Raw genomic sequence first — 21,489 nt, forward strand, 5'->3', positions numbered from 1 at the left:
GTCTTCAGGCCAGCCCCTGATGACGCTGGGCCGGCCTGCTCTCTCCCTCAACGGCCGAAAGATGACAGTTATGGAGGGAGAGCGCTCTGTCTTCAGGCCAGCCCCTGATGACGCTGGGCCGGCCTGCTCTCTCCCTCAACGGCCGAAAGATGACAGTTATGGAGGGAGGGCGCTCTGTCTTCAGGCCAGCCCCTGATGACGCTGGGCCGGCCTGCTCTCTCCCTCAACGGCCGAAAGATGACAGTTATGGAGGGAGGGCGCATGCAGAAGGTCCCTCTTGGTCAAGGGAAGTAATAGTGCCCCTCTATTCTGCTTTGGTCAGGCCTCACCTGGAATACTGTGTCCAGTTCTGGGCACCACAGTTCAAAAGAGATGTTGCCAAGCTGGAGCATGTCCAAAGGGGGGTAACCAAAATGGTGAAGGATCTGGAAACCATGCCTTATGAGGAGAGACTTAAGGAGCTGGGTACGTTTAGCCTGGAGCCGAGAAGATTAAGAGGAGATATGATAGGCCCTGTTTCAATGTTTGAAGGGAAGTCATATTGAGGATGAAGCAAGCTTGTTTTCTCCTTCTCCAGGGAATAGGACCCAGAGCAATGGATTTAAACTACAGGAAAATAGATTCCACCTAAACATTAGGAGGAACTTCCTGACAGTAAGAGCTGTTTGATAGTGGAACATCCTCCCTCAGAGAGTGGTGGAGTCACCTTCTTTTTAGGTTTTTAAACAGAGTTTGGATGGCCATCTATCAGGGCTGCTTTGATTATGAGTTCCTGCATGGCAAGGGGTTGATTTGGATGGCCTTTGTGGTCTCTTCCAATTCTATGATTCTAGCATTCTGTGATTCTAGGTGGTAGGAAAGATTCTTGGCTTAAGATCAGGGGAGCAACTGTCAATAGACAAAATTAGGTTAGATAGAGCAAGGGTGTGACCTGGAATTTTTCTCCATTTATGTTCATTCTCAGAATAACTTTTAGATGTCTATGTAAAATTTTAAAATTTGTATGGACATAACCTGTGCAAAAGCACACGCTCAGCTTTATTATTGAAACAGTTGGAAGTTTTGTGCATAATAAATGAGCATGAGTTGCTTTTATATAAAGATATGGGGTGTCTGCGTGCTTGCGCTTTAAAAAGGGAGAAGACATCCTTCTGCCAAGTCACCGACTGAGCTCAGGTTAGGTTTTTATCTAGTAGAAGTGGAGATTGCACAAATCCCTTTGTATTGAAAAGCGTGTACAGTAAAAGTTGAAATCTTGCAACAAAACATTTAGTACTACTATAAATCTGTAGAGCAGTGGTTCCCAACCTGTGGGTCGGGACCCCTTTGGGGGTCAAATGATCCTTTCAAGAGGGTCGCGTAAGACCATTCAAAAACACCTATTTAATTACAGTTATGAAGTAGCAACGAAAATAATTTCATGGGTTTGGGTCACCACAACATGAGGAACTGTATTAAAGGGTTGCGGCAGGGGTCGGCAACAGCCCGGTCCTGCTGCCGCTGCCACTGCTACCGCCTCCACCTCCTGGGCTGCACGACCACGCGACCGCGCTGCCCTCCTCCTCCTCCACTGTGCGGAGGAGGAAGAGGAGGGCCGCGCGGCCTGGGGCAGAGGAGGCAAAGGGGGAAGCCCTGCGTCCCGCCTCCCTGTGCGGCCCTGCGCCGCCCTCCCTCCTCTGCTATGCTAAGTGTTAAGCCCATTTTAAAAAAATGTGCCCTACATTTGAAAATGTTGTCCTACATTTGTCCCGGTTTGGAGGTCCTGACTTATGGCAACCCTACCCCCAGGGCCCTTGCGGCCCCAGGCCTCTCCCTCCAGAGGCAGGCCTGGGGTCGCACGGGCTGAGAAGGGGCCCGCGGAAGCGGCCTGCCGCCTCCTGGGCTCCTCCACGGCCCTTGGAGCCCTTTCTGCCGAAGGGAAGGGCCTGGGATGGGTGCCCAAGCCCTTCCCTTCGGCCTCCCTCCCCTTCGGCCGAAAGGGCCCTTTGGAGCCCGTTTGGCCGAAGGAAGGGACCGAGGAGGAGAGTGCGGGCACATGCCTCCTCCTCCCCGCGGGGCTTCGGTGGAAGCTCTGCCTCCGGCATGCGGCTCCACCCCCGGCACACGGCCCTGCCTCTGGAGGGTGGAAGCTCCACCCCCTGGCTTCAGCCCCCCAGTTGTCTGAGGGACAGCAACCCGGCCCCCGGCTCAAAAAGGTTGCCTACCCCTGGGTTGCAGCATTAGGAAGGTTGGGAACCACTGCTGTAGAAGGATATGAAACGTACTGGATGTATACTGAACAAGTAATGTTGGTAAGTATTTGTAGAGCTATTTTCACATTGCAGTATTTGCCATAGACAATAATTGGTTTTCAGGTCAATTTCCCATAGGACTGCTTGCATCAGATTACTTCCACTATAATCACATGACTTCACAATTCTAAAGGATAGTGTAGTATGCATTATTAATATGAACTTTCCTAGTAAAGAAAAGGCAGAGAGTTAGATCCAGATTTAGGCACACGTGCAAAAAATCAAAACAAAACATCCCAAACAGCTGGAAATGGACTTGCCCACAGTCTGTACCTCCTCCCCCCCAGCCCATGATAGCCCCTGAATATGTTACACTGAGTCTGGGGACCCTACCATGTTGTGTACACCGCACGTGGAAGCACTTTACTCAAAAACGTTGCCTGCTTCTGACTTTTGAGATTGCCTCTCAGCCCCCTGTGTCACATGTCTGCTGCTCAATAAGGTATAACTTTTTCAGAGGGTTTGGAGGGGCTGCTGTGGAAAGAGGAGGAGTGACGTTCGATTCAGACCATCACATTGCATATGGGTAAATCTCAGTCAGATTTGGCTAAGTGTCCTCACAATGTTAAATGTGCCCTGTCCCAGTTGTTTTGTGCAAATAGGTGTACATATACAAACACATCTGTTGTTGTTACTTGTCTTCAAGTCATTTCTAACTTACGGCAACTCTAAAGTGACCCTATCAAAGGGTTTTCTTGGCAGAACTTGTTCAGAGGAAATTTTTACTTTTCTGTCTTTAACGCTGAGAGAAAGTGACTTGCCCAAGGTCACCCACTGGATTTTCATGGCTGAGTGGGGATTCAAACTGTGGTCTCCAGAGTCTTAGTCCAGTGCGCAAACTACTACACCACACTGGCTCCTATATACACATACATATACTAACAATAATACTTCAGCTTACCAAAACTATATACTTCGCACTTCTTTCCACCTCTCTCCCTTTCTAAATATCAACACTAGCACCTAAAAGCCCGTTCAGTACTTCAAGGGCATTAAAGCTCCTTCCAGAAGAGGTTCAGGCACAGACCCATACACTTACACAGAAGGGAATCTGTATTTGTGGAGCAGCTAGGTTGTACATGTTGTTGTCAGAAGAATGCTCAAAATTTACGATTTAGCTTGCATTCATAGAAGTGGTAGCTACCTGCACAAGTCATGCAGAACAAAAGAATCACAGGCAGGGTATGGTTTGAAAACACATGATGCAACTTCCTTGAATCCCAGCTTTGGGAAGAAGCTGGGGTATAAACAATACAAGGAGGCCTGGATCTGATCAGTTCATTTAGGGGAGGCTGCCTCAGAATGCTCTCTGTGTCATCTTAAACTCAGTGGAAGAAACTCAGTGGTCTTAAATGAAATAAATTCTGTGTGTTTTGCATGAAGTCAACATAAAGAAATTTAACGGATAACTTATTTGTTTCAGGCGACTCTTACTTGGGGACCTTATTTGTGGTTTCAGATGCTAAGAGTAGCCACTTCAACACTATCAGGTATGGGTTTATTGAGTGTGCGAATTTATGTATAGAGCTAAATCAGTAAGAGCCCATATGAGAGACGCTGTCCGTTAGTCATGAAATATATTTTGCACTCTACAAAAACGTATACAAAATAAGACTTGTGATTTTAAAGTACCATAAGACACCTTGTTGGCTTTGCTGTGACATAAGACAGCTACCAGTTGGTTTAAAAAATGCAATGGGAAAACATCACTAGTCATATGAAATGAAAATCCATCATTCTCATGAGGCATATGCTGTAGAGGGCTTTAGTTAATGCAGGGTTGTGCCAAAAAGAAAAAAAAAAAGACTTAGCTTTTAAGGTGCCCCCAAACACTTTCTCTTTGCCCATTAAAGTGATATTTAACCTGAGTAAAGGTTTTGTGCCTTGAAAGCTGAAAGCTTCTGTTTTCTCAAGAGATGTGAGGCATGGCCCATGTTGAGTCCAAACAGTGAAAGCAGTCATTGCTTGTGACTATTTGCAGTGTGTTGTTTCTCCTCACAGAAGTATATTGACTACAAAACCACACTGACACAATTTGCGTATTTCAGGGTTTACATTTTGCTAGTTTGGCATGAGTGGGTTGCATTTTCTGAACATTGATTAGTGAAGTCCAGTCTTAATTTACTAGCCTTATCATCTGTTTTGCTGTAAAACTGTAGTAAAAATATTTTTGCACTAAGCTTTACCACTACAGTAGGCCCTTGGTATCCACTGGGGTTTGGAATCAAGACCAGCTGTAGATATCAAAATCTGTTAGAGAAACAATTAGACTAAACAGTGTAAAGTAACTATGCAGAATTATAGCCTAAAGATTGGAGTGATTTATTAAGCAAATGCTTTTTAAAAAGATGCAGGAGAACAATTTTTCACACTGATTGTATAGAATTCATGGAAGGTTAGGCTTAGGTTTGATGCTTTTTATTATTTGGACAAGTTTGTGTAAGAGTATATGTGCATACACTGTACTAGCCTTATTTTATGCCTATAAACTATACATAACTTGTTTGCTGCTTCTTCCTTTGCTTGTGTGACAGAGGGGTTTTGGAAGCTTAAAAATTGCTGACCACCAGGTGCCATCAGTGTTGGTGCAGACTGCTTGTGTCACTTCATATTTTTGTTTCTGGTGACTTCTTGTATGCTTCTGGTTTATCAAGGTATTAAAAGGAGAGCAAGAGTATCCAAAAGGAGAATGAAACTATTTAGTCTAAGAAAATTAAACAGGATACAAACAGAGGGCATTATCACATCAGACTCTTGTCTTGTTATGAAAGGAAATGCAATTGCGATATGAAAAGAAACGGGAACACATTGATTTGAAAACCTTTCTAATCACACCTTTGTTCTTTTGTGTGACTGAACTGCTTAAAAATGTGTGTGATAAGCCCTCACTTCAATCCTGGCATGCAGTCAGTGCCATGAGGGAGTCTGATTTTCCTCCTTTCCCCTTCCCACTCTCTATGCCAAAGGAGGTTAACTCCATGCCTGTTAGTTTATTTAAGCGTCCCTCCACATTGTGAGGAGGAGTGGGTGGAACACCCCTTGCAGAATATCACTCCTCCCCTAACATGAATACTGCAGAATTCTTTCCTGCCAATAATCCTGGCTCACACCTCCCTTTCCCTGCTTCCCACTACAATCCATCAGCTTCAGTCTCTCAAGTCTCCCCTCTCATCCACCTCACAACCTTGTTCCTTCTGCACCCCTTTTCCCCACAATTTCCTAACCTATCAAAATAGTCTTAAGTACACAAGCATAAATCAAGATACATTTTTTAATGAACAGGCATAGGCTTAGCCTGCTTTGGAACAGTGTGGTGGCGGGGAAAAGAGGAGAATCAAGCCCGTCCTGCCACATGACTCTTGTAATACTGGAATTGAAGTGCAGAGGTCTTGTGCATTTCCAACAGTTGTGCAAAAGCCTCTGCATTTCAACAGTTGTGCTGTTAGTGATATTGAGAGCTGATTCATGGTTTTTTGCCCATCAGTGAAAAGATGCTGCACAGTAACAGGACAGCAGCAGGACGGACACAATGTTGTCTAATAAATACTGCCCAAAAATGGTTTTATGCCATTACAATATTGTTTTTAGCTTCGTGTGGTAAGGTCCAGAGTTGTAAAATCTGTTGGCAGTGAAGATTTTCCTGCAAAGCACAGACAAACCTTTCTGCATGGTTGTAGGTATTAAGGTCTAGAGGACCTTAAGGTCTCCTTGGATGATGCTAGCACTTTTAGGTTTAGCCGCATAGGATGTGTGGGTATGTGTTAGCTTTTGCTTGTCAAACATGGAATGAAAATTTAAACAATGTAAACAAACTTGCAGCTTCAATTTGTTGCATCTATTAATTAAGGTAAACTGTACTGAAGACGTATACTTGCAACATTACTAAATCTCATGAAATGTGTGATTTATATTTTTCAGTATGCGACTTCCTTGGTGAAAAGATTGCCTCTGTTTTGGGAATCAGTACACCAAAATACCAGTATGCCATAGATGAATACTACAGGATGAAGAAGGAGGTGTGTTTTTTTTGTAACTTTTTCATGGCATAGGAATTTCATATTTACTTTTTTAAAAAAAGCATAGCATATTAATCTGATTCTTCAAAATGAAATAGTAAAGAGGAATCATATAAAAATCCCATCTTAATGCCAGAACACTCTAGTTCAGGTGTATTTACTCCCATTTAATTAATCTGTCAGGCCCATTTTTTTAAATCCTGTCAGAAGCTTAGAACAGATCCTAGTCTTTAAAGGAAACATGGTTTGTTCTAGGAATATATCGGATTGACTTTAGCTTATATTACAGGGGGAAACCACATATTCATTCTCTTTATAAGAGAATGTGTGAGCCTTTTCCCTCTAATTTACCTTTTTACTAAGATAAATGTTCCTACTTTGGGTGCTTGAATACTATTTTGGACAGTTTTTAACAGATGTGGAGAAAACCATTTTTTGATTGTGCTCTCCCTCCAATATAATGAGCTTTGTTTGATCATAATACAGTATGCTGCTAGTGTTCTCATTGACAAACATATCAAATAATCAGTTACCTCTCAACTTTTATGTTCAATTTATACTATAATGACCCACTTGAAAGAGTCATGTGATAGCAACAGGTTTAATCAGTGATTTGGATATTTGACATTCTTTGTTGAACTGAATATTAGAGTATATTAACATGTTTAGGAATTGGAAAGATTTGCTGGTTTAAAATATGTGGACACCCCATTTTTTTTTAGGAAGAGGAAGAGGAAGAAGAGAACAAGATGTCAGAGGAAGCAGAAAGGAGGTTTCAAGAGCAGCAAAATCAGACTCAAGAGGGGACTTCTGTGCAGACAGCCCAGCCAGAAGCTACCACCTGCAGTACTTTTGTGAACCTCAACTTTGAAACTGAGGGAGATTGTCTGCCTGTTACAGAAAATAAACAAGAAATTACTCCTATATCTGCTTTAGAATGAGGGCATTCCTTATTTCTGAAGCTGTCAAAATGTATAGTTCCCTTTATGCATGTTCAGTGGAATGTAAATTTTTTAAGGTATGAGGAAAGGAGATTATCAGTGTTTCTTCAGTCAACACCTGTCTAATAAAGGCTAAGACATTTTAGTTAAAACTGAGATTATGAAATGCAAGTAACTGGGATTTAAATTAACCTATCTATGCAGAACAAGTAAAACTTCTTTCCTGAACATCTTGTGCCTTATTGACAGTTGTGAACTGATAATTGTGCTGTATGGTTTAAGGTCTGTTGTGTGTTTGTTATGTATTATAATGAAGGTGGAAGCTTATTAGACTAATTGAAACTAACTCACAAGGTATCTTTGTGACTTAGTTTAATTTATTATCACTATTGCATGTGCATTCTCATACTGTAAAACGTGACTTTGTTATTGTCTCTTAAATAAATAAGCAGTTGTATATAAATGTGTCTGAAAACTGTCCTGCTAAGGACAGTTATTAGTAGGCCCCTAAAGCACACTGCCACTATTAGAAGAGGTCTAAGAGTATCTAGTTAGTTGGCTGTAATCTCTCACTATATTAAGTGTTGAGGGAAGGACATCTAGTATTTAGAAAGTTTGAAATTTAATTTGTCTATATCAGGAATGGGTAACATGTAGCCCTGGACTGGGGGCGAGGCCCCATATGCCCTCTGCCAGAGCTCAGAGGAAGTCACTTCAGATTTTGAATAGCTCTTCCAGGATCTATAATACTTGAGACAGGGCAGAATAGAATAAAATTGCTTTACCAAAGTTCCTCCCTAGAGTATTTTTTTTTAAAAGCCAGGTAGTAAGAAGCTGGAGGGCAACAAAATAAGGCTTGAAGGGCTGCACGTTGGGTTGTACTTTTCCCGTCTCTGCCCTACACTGTGGCTGGGGAGATAAATCTGTTCTTTTCAGGCAGCATGGTCGCTACTGATATGAGAAGACTGGAGGGGTCCAGTAAGATATGGAGAGTCGAAAATCCCCTTCTCACCTAACATACATCAAAGTAGTCTAAAGAGAGGATGGTAAGCTGAGGAGCCAAATGTTGAATGAATGTTCTCTTTCATCTGGTCAAAATGTGATATATAGTTTCCCCCTACTTTTCGGAATTTAAAACAGGCTGTTACAATGGTGGAATTTGATTTTTGTATTCAAACCATTTTTTAAAAAATGAGTTTGAGAAATGCCTATCATACCATTACTGGGGGTGGGGTGGGGGGAATGTCTAGCTAGAAATTTCTTCCCCCTGACCAAGTATGGCTAAGAATCTGCTGCTGCTTATGTAATTAATTTTTCTATAGTCAATTGGTACTAATTCTCACAAAACATCTGTAGTGCAAATGTTTGTAGATACAGGAAAGGATTTAAGGGCTACATGCTGGTGACACAAAGGGATGTATTCAGCAAAACTGCCTCCTCCTGCAAGCACGTCCTGGCTATAGTTCAATACTGAAATAGTTTAAGATCTCTTCCCCCACTGTATCTTGGCTCCTTTTTTTGTGCAACCTAATGCTGTCATATAGAATACATAATATTTTAGAAGAAACTGCACAGTAGAAGTTCAAATTATACTACAGTATTCACAGGGCAGGAAACATGACAGCATAGCAAGAAAAACACAGAGAACATGTGCACATGCTTGCCTTCCTTGTCAGAAGTGGGTAGAAAGAAAAGACTCAGTTAGGGCTCAGTTCCTTGTTTTTCTTAAAGTCTGTTTCCACTTTGGATTAGAGAATGTTGTTAATTTCAGTTAGCAAATGTCCATTATGGCAAGCCTATGTTCAAATCTCTACACAGGATACAAGACCCACTAAAGTATCACAATTAATTAAATAATACGATTGACCAAGTCTGTAACTTTTGCTAGCCAAAAATTTCTTGTTGTATGGACTAGGGAAGGGCTTATTGCCATGAGGTTCTTTTTGTCACTGTGCCTTATCTTTGATATTTCTTTTGATATATGCAAGTGGTACAAAGGTGGTTACTTTTTCTTGCAATTACATTAAAATTATATTTAATTTTAAATCAGTTGTGTTCCGAGTTGTTATTGCGGGACTTGCAAGAGTTTGCTTTGAATGCATCAGGTGTCATCAGAATTATCTAGTGGTAGTTGCTGGGATTCTACGAAGGCAAACATTTACCTTACTATGTCTGCAGTCATATACATGTTTACTCAGACATAAAACTGAGTACTGGCATTCCCTCCCAAGTAACAGCGTATAAGATTGCAGTGTTGAAGACTGCATGGAATTGAGCAAGAGGCATATTTTATTTTTAAGACAAGTATTTTTTCCTAGAGAATTATTCAGTGAACTTACCACGTTTTGGGATATCCCTGGTATTTTATATACAGTATTACATAGAAAGAATACTAAATTATGCTGATCTGGAGCATTTCTACCAGCCTTCTTCTACCTTGCATGTGGGAGCAGTGTTAGACTACAGCTCCTATCATTATTAACAAGCACAGCCATGCTGGCTAGAGATGATGGTGGTTCTGTGTACCAGGGTGGGAAGGATTTACAGTAACATCTGCTTGCTACAGTAGCCTTATGTCACAGTCTGAGTTCTGATTTGGCAGGATGTTTCACTATGATCAGTCTGACAGGTATTTATATAGATTGTATTTCTAAATAAAAAAAAACCCTAAATTGTATATTGATAGTAATGAAACAAATATTTCATCAGATACGAAATTGCTTCTTGTGCACGCTTGAGATTACAAACTTGTCCCCAGCAGAGGCAATTTGACAATACAGAGGCTGTTCAAGCCCATGTCCGAATGATACACCTTGTATCATAGTATTATATCTTACTACTGTAGGTTCTGGGATAATTTCAATATACAGTACATAAATCTACCAGTGAGTTTATAGCCATTTAATGACATATTTTCAATAAACAGTATTACTTTCTTCTCTCTCTCTTTTTGGCTTCAGATGAGATCTATTGCACAAGTTTGTACAAAGCATTAATTTTGCCCATCTGGGGCTACATGGAAGTTTCAGTTATTTGGGTAATGAATATATTGTTCAGCTTCATGCTGCTGCTGTATCAGTTGGGCATATCTCCATGGATACAGTTTATTCCACTTAAATCATGTGTCATCAAGATCTGTTGCGCTGTCATTATCACTGGCTACAAGAACCTCTCTGTTCTCATAGGTCCAGAAGCCATTAAGATCAATTAAAATGCTAGTGACTGTGTCTCCTTGGCTACTGTTGATTAGGTCCTGAAGGGAGATTTTGTAAGGATCCTTTGGCTTCACCATATCAAAGATTTCATCCTAAAAAATAAATAAAATATTACACAATGGTTTTTGCATTAAGGCAAAGTGTCGGAATACAAAGTTGGTACACCAGTAGAAGGTAATTTATTTTACAAAAAATAATTGAATAATACTGAATTTCACCTCCTAATAATACATTGTTCAGCTCAAGCACATAATTGCAGAATATAATACTACATTCACACAAGATGTACTTACGCTTGACCTCAAAACAGAGGTAAATTGCTGTAGTAAATTTCTTTCCAGCCGTACTTTAGACTTTACATTTAGAGTATAAGAATGAGGCCCAATCTTTCTTAAAAGCCAAGGCATCAGCTGCCTAACACACTTTGGAGAGACTGACAGTGGACTCAGTGGTTGTAATGTTAGGATATGTGCATATCAAAGGCAGATATATTCATTAAACTTGTTGCAGATGATATCTGTATTAACTGTTAATAGTAGTCTTATACTGGCTGGATATTTTCCACTCCACCAGATCTCTCTGTGTATATGCAACAAAAATCTTGCTTAACAGATTGCTTAATGTTTTCTTAAAGGGAAAGGAACAATATTTTGAGGTGTTTTAACCATTGGTAAACATTGTCCCCAAGTTGGAGAAGCAATATATGTATACAGTCATCAAGTGTAGTCTCATTCATGTCCAAACTGTCTCAAAGTGCCAAGTCATATATTCGCAAACAGCAAAAAGACATACAGCGCAATGAAGACTACTAGAGCCATGTGGTCAGCAGCCTTCACTCAAAATTGTTTTAGTCCACTTTAAAAGTTAAAACCCACTCAAGAATCTGCTTAAGATGACCTTGGTGGTGGATATCCAATTTAGGACACTAGCTGTCTTTTCTCTCTAATTGTGCTGGTATGCATAAGGAGTCTTGCTTAATTTGTGGAGAATGAAACTTGTCCAAACTTCAATATGAAGTCTTCTAAATTGATTTAGAGCTCAAAAGTATTTTGGCATTTTCTTGAACTAAGACCATTTTCTGCTCAAGTAGAAGTGTAATACAATTAGCCAATGAGAAGACTCTTGTCTTTTTTCTTTTCTGCCGTTAACACTGGGTTCGCTTCAGACCATTAAGTTTTAGGCAAAGGATTTTTGTTGCCTGCTACTTCATGCAGCAGAGTTCTTTCTCAGAAAATTTTATTCATGCTGTGCCCTATGGAAATGAAAAAGGAGGAATCAGCAAAGAGGAATTGCTAGTATGTTTAGGGGGAAAAGTCAGAAAAGCTAAAGTGAAGAATGAGCTCAGGCTTGCTAGAGAGGTTAAGAACAATAAAAAGGGATTTGGGGGCATGTCTGTAGCAGAAAGAAGGAGGAAACGGTAGAGGCACTGTGTGGAGAAGACAGAAAAATCCTAACGGTACAGAGAAAAGGCAGAACTATTCAACACCTTTTTGCCTCAGTCTTCTCACAAAAGGAAAAGGGGGCTCAAACTGAGGAAAATGGAGCAGAGAACACACTAGGGGAAATACAGCACAGATAGTACAGAATAGATAGTACAGAAACAACAAGTTAAATGAATTTAAATTTCCAGGATCAGATGACCTACATCCAAGGGTATTAAACGAATTGGCAAATGTAATCCCAGAGCCATTGGCAATAATCTTTGAGAACTCCTGGAGAACAGGAGAAGTCCCAGTAGATTAGAGGAGGGCAAACGTTCCCATCTTCAAAAAGGGAAAAAAAGAGGATCCCAACAATTATTGTCCAGTTAGTCTGACATCAATACCAGGAAAGGTTCTGGAGCAGATCATTAAACAGAGAGTCTGTGAACATTTAGAAGGTAATGCCACAATCACAAAAAAATCAACGTGGGTTTCAGAGAAACAAGTCATGCCAGACCAATCTGGTCTCTTTCTTTGATAAAATGACCAGCTTGGTAGATGAAGGGAATGCTGTGGATATAGCATATCTTGATTTCAGTAAGGCCTTTGACAGGGCTCTCCATGACATTCTTGCAAACAAGCTTGTAAAATGTGGGCTCCCACATGGCAACAGTTATATGGATTTGTAATTGGTTGACCGGCCGAACCCAAAGGTTGCTCAATAATGGCTCGTTTCCATCCTGGAGAGAAGTGACCAGTGGGGTCCCACAGGGCTCTGTCCTGGGCCCAGTGCTATTTAACATATTTATCAATGATTTGGATAAAAGAATTGGGGGCATGCTTATCAAATTTGCAGATGACACCAAATTAGGAGGAGTAGCTAACACCCCAGAGGACAGGATCAAAATTCAAAATGACCTGAATAGATCAGAAAGCTGGGCCAAAACTAATAAAATGAATTTCAACAGAAAGAAATGTGAGGTACTGAACTTAGGCAGAAAAAAAATGAAACACATAGATGGGAGACACCTGGCTGAACGATACTACGTGTAAAAGGATCTAGGAGTCCAAGTAGACCACAAGTTGAACATGAGTCAACAGTGTGATGAGGCAGCTAAAAAGGCCAATGCAATTCTAGGCTGCATCAATAGTAGTGTCTAGATCAAGGGAAGTAATAGTGCCACTATATTCTGCTCTGGTCAGGCTGTATCTAAAATACTGTGTCCAGTTCTGGGCACCACAATTCAAAAAGGATGTTGACAAGCTGGAGCGTGTCCAAAGGAAAGCAACTAACATGGTGAAAGGTCTGGGAACCATGCCCTATAAGGAGAGACTTAGGGAGCTGGTATATTTTGGCTTGGAGAAGCGATGGATAAGAAGTGATATGACAGCACTGTTTAAATATTTGAAGGGATGTCGTATTGAGGAGGGAGCAAGCTTGTTTTTTGCTGCTCCAGAGACAGGACCCAGAACAATGGATGCAATTACAGGAAAAGAGATTCCACTTCAACATTAGGAAGAACCTCCGGACAGTGTTCGACAGTGGAACAAACTCCCTCGGAGTGTAGTGGAGTCTCCTTCCTTAGAGGTCTTTAAACAGGCTGGATGGCCATCTGTCGGAGATGCTTTGATTGAGAGTTCCTGCATGGCAGGGTGTTGGACTAGATGGCCCCTGTGCTCTCTTCCAACTCTATGATTCTATGAAAATGGAAATTTTCTGAAAAGTGGAGGCTGGTGAAAGAAAATAAGAGTTCGATATGTACCATGAATCATAATTCTAGGAGGGCTGAAACCACAACCACTGGATTATTCTCTCGTACCAGCTGATCAAGGCAGGAGTCCAAAATTCCAAACTTTTTATGGATGTCCCTTTTTCTCTCCCCTTTAGTTTTATCACTTAGCCTTTCAATCTACCAGGTTTGACAATCTCTCATACGAACAAATATAAGTAGATAGAAAAATGGACATGAAGTTGTTTTGTTTTAAACATAGCCAGGAGTGTGAGTGGACTGCTCCTTCAGCCCTCCTAGAATGTTCAGTCATGACAGGTATCAACCTCCCAGTCTCAGGAGGGCTGAAGGAGCAATCTACATTGCCTGTCCAGATCTAAATTTGTCCACTTTACAATTTCTGATCAATGATGATGGGTCTTTCCATCCTGCTGCATTACACACTTTTCTAACAAAGATGTTACCCTGAATGCCATTAGTCTTGTGAATGAGCTCACACTTGTTGTGAACTTGGCATGTGCAAACAGTCATAGTAAGTAAATGCAACCTTTCAACCATTTTGAAATAATTGTTTTAGTAGCCTTAAACCCTTAGGTTCTACGATGAAACAAAATACATAATGTCTGTGTACTCAGAACTGCTCTTGTTTGTTCAATATAAATCTTCTCAGTCCTCCTGACATCCAAGGAGTGCCATTGTCTTTCTAAAGGATGGGCTAGCTTTGGACAAAATGTCGGCAGTTCTAATGTCTGACTCATGTGTAAGCGTGACCCTGTTTTTGCAAGGAAGGAGGGATCAATGGCTAAAAATAACCCCTCTGTTCCAAATTTGCATAGGTTAGGGTTTACTCAAAGTGATGTCATTTTTGACATCCACCTTGCTGATATAATTGCCACTAGAAATGCCACTCTGAAAGTAATTAATTTCACTGATGCTTCATTAAGTGGCTCAAAAGGAAAATATTCTGTATTAAATTCAAATCCCACATAAGGTCTATGTGAATGATTGGTTAAGCTTTAAAGTTCTGTCTCTCAAGAACCACTTGGCATGAGGATGAGCTAACAGAGGCTTTCCACTAAATAACAGCACAGATGACAAAGCTGCAACTTGCCTCTTCAAAGGATTAGGTTTCAGTCTTTTATCTATTCCACTCTGTAGACAGGACAGGACATCATTTGTCTATACATATTCCATTATCACCAAATTTTGCTCACACTGCTTCTGGAAGGCCTTCCAAGTGGTCTCATATGTAAGTTGCACTGAATGACATCTAGATGGTAGAATGGTATTTGTTACTGGTTTTGAATACCCCTGTTTTCTCAGGATTTGCTGCTCAATCTCCATGCAGTTACACTTAACCATTGTGGATTGGGGTGCAAAATTGGAACTTGAGTTAATAAATCTGTTCTCTGCAGCATTTGGAATGGACTTTCTACCAACCTTTTTATTAACAGAAGATACAATAGTCTGCATGGCCAGTGTGGGGCAATTAAGATTACTTCTGCCGTCTCCATTCTGATTTTCATAAATACCCATTAAAGTTTCTTGTCCTTTTACTAAAACTCTTCTACAGCTCTCTTTCCAAATAACAATTTTCCCTTGAAGGGAATGTTTACCAAGTTGGCTCTTGACTTTTGGTCAGCCTCCCAATGTTTCTGGATAGTGATTCTTAGAATAAGAACCCACTGTTCTTATTAAGCCTGGAAAGATCTGCACTTGGCTCCTTATCATGCTCCACAATTCTATGTGATCTATCCTCCTTATTCCTTTTCATCTTATTTATTTATCATTATGACTCTCTTGATGCTGAGACACATCAGTTTCATTAACCGAAGAGGATTCATTAACTCACAAAATGTTACTATACTTGGAAGGTAACGGATATAAATTATCTGGATTAATCATACAGTGAGCCCACACCATACGCGGGCTCATTATAGGCAGCTTTCAGCTTACACTGAAGCTGCCCGGCAATAGAAACAATGGTGTGTGCACCCATGGCACACGTACCCGCCAACCACGAGCCCCATTCTTTCCAATGGAGCTTGAGCATACGCACTTTTTGCTTTACGCGGGGGGGGGGGGGAGTCCGGAACGGATCTGCCCAAATAAAGCAAGGGCCAACTGTATTTTTCAAATTCATGTGGCACTAATAATTCATTACGTTAAAATTCATGTCATTTTTTGGACATTAAATATGAAGAAATCTCCCTTTTTTATAGATTCTTTAATCATTAACTTTAATCATTAATCACTAGGGCACACATGAAAATTAGACTGCCCTGCACTGGTGCTGGAAGGCTGTGCTTGCTACGGAGCACTTTCCACCAGCATTTTAAAGTACATTAATGACAGTTGAGATTGAGTTAAAAGCAAAAACTCCAGCTCCTTCCCTGTTGATTTTTTGCTGTGTCACTCAAGTGTGATTCTAACAGAATCCTCTGCTGGCTACTTGTACTGACTAATGAGATAGCCAACTGATCTATCTTCTCAAATGTGTAAGATTTTCTTTTTACTGTAATCTTAGAATATTTTAGTGTTAAGAGCTGTTTCCCATTCTGATTCAATTAACTGTAAATATAACTGGCATGGGAATTTTTAAATTTTTGACAGTTTTTCCTGCAGCACTACTGGTATCTTACCTTTCTTTTTCTTTTCTTTACATTCACTTGTTCTGGATCTTTCAGACCCAAAGTGACTAGTAACTTTTCAAGCAATCTCTTAAACTGTCAACTTCAAATAATCTGCTTTTATTTTGTTCTGTTTCAGATTTCCTATCTGAAGAGTGTATATCATCTAGATCAGAATTCCTCACTTTCCCTTCTGAGAGCTTAAGTCTTATCCTTCTGACTCTAAATCTGACATTTCATCAATTTTATTTACATTGTTTTCAGTACTTAAAGTATATTTAAGAAGCATGTTTTATTTTCTGTGTGCATTCTTTGGTTTTTAGACTGTTGCCTTGTGATGCTATTTTTGTAAAATTTCTTGTTTCCTGAGGAATGTTTTTCTCTGTCACCAAATAAATGTTTCAAATTGATTAAATATAAATTGTCATCATTATTCAAATTTATTATACAGTTGGTCTTGCTTCAACGCTTCACAGCTTGAAGATATATTTTTTAAAATTTCAAAAATTAAACCTTGATTTTGCCATTTTATATAAGGGGCACCATTTTACTATGTCACTGTATATAATGGGACTGGAACATCCACAGATGTTGGTTTCCATCGTGTGTGTGTGTGTGTATTTGTGCATCCTAGAGCCAAATCCCAGCAGATACCAATACCTCACTGTAGTTAAATTAGTCTGAGACATCAGTTTCATTAGTCATTATTCAAACTCATTACAGTTCATAAATTTTGATCTGTGAAAATATTTTGCAATCTTACTTCTATTTCTGCATTATTTCTTTCCTCTACTATGCGTTTTATTGCAGAGATATCATGAGGTTGTTGCTTAACAGAAATATTATGCTCTGCTGAAATGCCGTTATTTCCTGAAATGGTGGAATTTGGCTCTCCTACTTTGAACACTTGGCATGAAACAATATCTCAGTGGTTCTTGATTGCTCCTTCAGCCCTCCTGAGAATCCAGTCCTTGTATGTATTCTGGAAGAAGCCTTCCAGTGGTTTCTAGAAGGTTCAAAATGTTTTGCTAACTTATGTATGGTTTACCTGACTTAGTTGTTTCATTTCACAAATGCATATATTTTGGATAGAAAGTTTGCTGAAACATGTCGAACTCGTCTTCTTTTTTGTGGTGCGGAAACCTATCCATATTCTGACCATATTATTTCTGCCTCTGGTAACAACACTTCTGTTAGAGAAGCAATACCCAAGAACACATTTATTTCATTAACTAAGCTATATCTATACTGGATGTTAACTATCAATTATGCATTTCTGTCACACACATTAAATATGATATGCAAACACATTTTGATTTTTTTTAAAAAAAGAAATCTAACCTTGACATCCTGAAAAGAAACTGGCTCTTGTCCATGGATTTTCATTTGTTCTTGAATAGCCTATGGCAATCACACAGATTACGGTGAAGCATAAATAAACAAGAAAATAAGAGTGAAGTGAAGTAAGTGAATTATGCCCTTTATAAAACAATATTTACTGGCCTGATGCAAAGATATGTAGGTGACAAACAGTTGCCATTACCTAGCCACCATAATCTCTGACATGAACACAGAACACTGCCTTATATAAAAGGTCTCCTCATGGGTTTTAGGGTTTAACAAACAAGCCAGAAGGGGAATATGCTGCTCCTGCCCCTTTCTGTCAATGTCTGAAATGACTAGACTGAAATAGAGAGCACCACCTGATTGATTTGAAACTCTGGAAAAGCAGAGTTCTAATGGAAAGCCTCCATGGTTGCAAGGGATCCTCTGCTTCAGACTTGTTGCTTTTTATGAAAGCCAGAGATGAAAACCTGTTGAGGCTATAAGGCCATACCGGCCCTTAGGGGACCTTGAAGGGCTGCATTCTCCATCAAATTTTTAAAACCTCCTAATGTCCTCTAAGGAGCATGGGAACAATTAAGGCATGCTTTTCACATTCTCAGAGCACTTTTAGATCCAAGAGAGGCACTTTTATTCAAAAGGAAGTAACCTGGGCCACTTCATTTTGGACAAAAAGACATCTCCTAGGTCTAAAACAGCCTGAAAGAGAGAAATGTGGTAAAATTGCCCACACGTTCCCCAGGGGAGGGGGGTAAATTTCGGTCAAAAAGCTGGGGAATTCCAAGGGGACATGGAGGGGGGGGTCCACATGCAGCCTGCACTTTCTCCAACATGGATGTTAGCAAAGCAGTGATGGAAGGGGGCAGGGCTAGTGTACTCTCCTCCTCACAGATGTAATTAACCATAAAAGAGGAGACAAGAATAGGGTTTAGGCTGTGCATATAATCCATTATTGCCTATCTCAAACTGCCAGCTTTATGGTTCTGGATTAAGATCTGTCCCATTTTGACTACACATATTGGATACTGAATTATTATCAGCTATTCATAAAGTTCTATGAACTGCACTCAGTCCCTTTTGACTTCTTGTGTGAATGGTATGCAGGGCCTGAATTCACTTCTCTCCTCTGCAAAACAGGTGACTAATGCTATCAAAGGGCCGACCATCTGTTCTGTCTATGCGCAACAATTTCCAGCTCCCAGCCTGCTTTGAAGAAAAGAGAAATGAGGCAGGCAGCATGCTGCATTGTTAAAATACGCTTTTAACCTCAAACTTTGAGACTAACTGTAAAGTGTATGCTGGGAGAAGAAATAATTGGAAGATGAAGGGCCAATTGATGTTTGTTACAGAGGAATTAATCTGCTTCATGCTGCTAAAAGAACACAGCTTTAGATGTATTTTCAACCTGCAGTGCATTTACTATAAAAGCTTTGAAAGTGTTCCAGATTTTTTCACCCACTTTTTTTTTGGCGTAGAAACCCTTGGTTGAATTATTATACTCCTGAATGATTAAAAGCAAATATTTTTAAGCAGGTACCAAACTGACGGTGATCAATATTAAGAAGATATTGGTTTTACAAACAAAATTTCAAGTTGTTTTGATTGCTAAAGTCTAAACAAAATGACACTTGTATGGGACTCTGACAGTGAAATCACTGTTTTATCAGGAGGATATCAGAAAAGGAATGGATCGGAAAGTGACAGAGTTATATGTTTTGTTATCTATTGTAGCTTCTACAAAAAGGAAAAGGTAACGTAAATGTAACACACATTTCTGCTCACCCCTAGAAACAATTACAGGTTGAGTATCCCTTATCTCCAAGATATATTATGGTATATGCAAGTATTCTAAAAATTCCAAAATCCAATACACTTCAGGTCTCAAGCATTTTGGATAAGGGGTACTCATCCTGTACTGGTGAAATGGCTTGCCTAGTGATGTATTAAATAATATACTAAGCCTTAATTATTTGGACTCACAGATCTCTTTGAGTCTGTTGATTCACAGTATCCAGTATTACTGTGAAGTACTTATTTATTGACAATAGCAATCATGCTTAGTTATAAAATTATTAAAAAAATATTTTTTACAAGATCATCAGAATGACTTCCAGTGAGAGAGAAAAAGAAAGTACACAGTAAAATGTATACATTACTGTGGAAAAGGTGTCTCAATTAGAAGGCAACCACATTGTTTCTAATATAGATAAAGAACAGAAGTCATTAACATGCTATAATGTTAGTCATTAGCAACTATTATCTTTAAAAAAGAAATCTGAGTTTTATGGAAAAATTCATTTTGGCAGAACTTGATATTTCATTAAAATCACAGCAGTGTTTTTTTCCTTATGTAAGATGTGCTCTGAAAACACATTTTAATTCCCCCCTTTTTAATGTGAAGTTTTAAACATTTATATCTTTCTTGAAAGTTGTCAAAAACCTTACAGTGAGCACTGGCAGTTTAAAGCAATTGCCTGCTGATCTCTAAGTAGAGGCACAATGGCTGTAACAACACATGTACAAAAAATGACCTACCTTTACAAAAAGGGACTTACCCTAAAGAAATAATTAAGGGAAAAGACATTCAGGTATCCTTTGTTCTCTATATCAAGCAGTTTGAAAATATACTGCAGAGCTGCAGGCTCCTTTCTGTTTTCTAATGCAAGTACAAAGTCCAGGTACGTCTTATAGTCCTAAAAGCAGATGCAATCATGTTTATTATAGTCCTGTTTCTAAATTGATTTTGCAAGCAGAACATAATTGGTGGCTATTTCCTTGTAGGGGAGCAGTTAGTTTTCGCTGAAAGACAGCATGAAACAGAAAGGGCTGCTGAGGGGGGAAAGGAGTGCAAAAATACTTGACTTTTTATTGGATAGGCAACATACCCATAGATTTTATGAAAGCCACTGGAGAGCTTGTCCACAATTCAAATTAATGAAGTAACATTTAAACAATAGTCTATCATATTTTTTCAGTTACCAACCATCTTCCAATAAGCTAAAGCCGGATTCATGTGTTAAGACAATAACAAAAAATCCCTTTAGCCACTTAACTAATTTGTTGGATGCTGTAATGTATTTTATGGCTAAATGTCCTAAATCATCTTTGTTTTATTTGAAGTGACTCCAGCATCCCTCATTGACAACACGGGTCTTATATGGAAAGCAGTACACAGAAATGAAAAGTGATCAATATTATTCAAAAATAAACAGCAGATTTCAAAACAGAAGCCCAGTTCTGTAACTAACATAGGGATGTAGACCTTTAGCACTAGCTGATTAAATGTAATGACCATGATCACAAACATCAGAAAAGTGAAGAGTGTGGACAATTAAAAGTGAATTCTATATTAGCAGCATTATACTGTTAGATTCAATGAATAAGTTCCTTGCTGTTCTTGCTTTTGGCAGCAAGAAGCCACTGTCCTCCCTGTCACAATGAGATTTCTTATTCAGATGATTCCTTAGTGAGTTGTGACTTCACAATGTGTGGGTTTCAGCTGCCATTCAAATGAGAATATTGCCTTCATTCTATTTAGTTAATATTCATTTAATGTTTAAAATGTGAAGAGTTCCAATAAAACACACAGAGAACTTTGATATAAAAGCAAGACATTATTACTGTTATGCATGTAACAAAAGAGAAGTACCATTTCTCCATCATAGGTCAGACACTCCTGGAAGACACGGTCCAAAAATATGTTGGTTAAAGTCCCTGTTCCATAACGAGACAATTCCTCTTTACTAAGCATACCATTGTGATCTTTGTCAAGATTTAAATACTGACCTGCAACAGGGTTGGGAGGGTGGGAAAAGGAGCAAGAAGAGGGTACAAATGAAGTAGTATGTTTTCATATCATTTTAAAACAAAGGATTAAAGACAAAACATTTTCAAGCTATCA

At 39.5% G+C, this 21,489-nt stretch overlaps 2 protein-coding genes across 4 annotated transcripts in view; one reads left to right on the top strand and one right to left on the bottom strand.

The window, feature by feature from the left end:
• FAM177A1 (family with sequence similarity 177 member A1) overlaps positions 1-9,294 on the top strand; it is a 34,265-nt gene extending 24,971 nt beyond the window's left edge. The window contains exons 3-5 of the mRNA XM_042456032.1: positions 3,715-3,781; positions 6,210-6,307; positions 7,030-9,294. Coding sequence (XP_042311966.1) covers positions 3,715-3,781; positions 6,210-6,307; positions 7,030-7,248 — 384 coding nt within the window. The 3' untranslated portion in view covers positions 7,249-9,294. The remainder of the gene's footprint in view (positions 1-3,714; positions 3,782-6,209; positions 6,308-7,029) is intronic.
• Positions 9,295-10,134: 840 nt separating this feature from the next.
• The window catches only part of PPP2R3C (protein phosphatase 2 regulatory subunit B''gamma), a 32,054-nt gene continuing 20,699 nt past the window's right edge, over positions 10,135-21,489 (bottom strand). Inside the window, exons 10-13 of one of the 3 annotated variants that reach the window (XM_042455970.1) lie at positions 21,238-21,374; positions 20,144-20,281; positions 17,586-17,645; positions 10,135-10,555 (exon numbers count right to left, since the gene is read on the bottom strand). In XM_042455970.1, coding sequence (XP_042311904.1) covers positions 10,367-10,555; positions 17,586-17,645; positions 20,144-20,281; positions 21,238-21,374 — 524 coding nt within the window. In that variant the 3' untranslated portion in view covers positions 10,135-10,366. Of the gene's footprint in view, positions 11,716-14,626; positions 14,885-17,585; positions 17,646-20,143; positions 20,282-21,237; positions 21,375-21,489 lie in introns of those variants that run through there. The other 2 variants (XM_042455972.1, XM_042455971.1) reach the window with 2 other exon arrangements.

This window comes from Sceloporus undulatus, chromosome 1 (genome assembly GCF_019175285.1).
Source record: "Sceloporus undulatus isolate JIND9_A2432 ecotype Alabama chromosome 1, SceUnd_v1.1, whole genome shotgun sequence".
Classification (NCBI taxonomy): Eukaryota; Metazoa; Chordata; class Lepidosauria; order Squamata; family Phrynosomatidae; genus Sceloporus; species Sceloporus undulatus.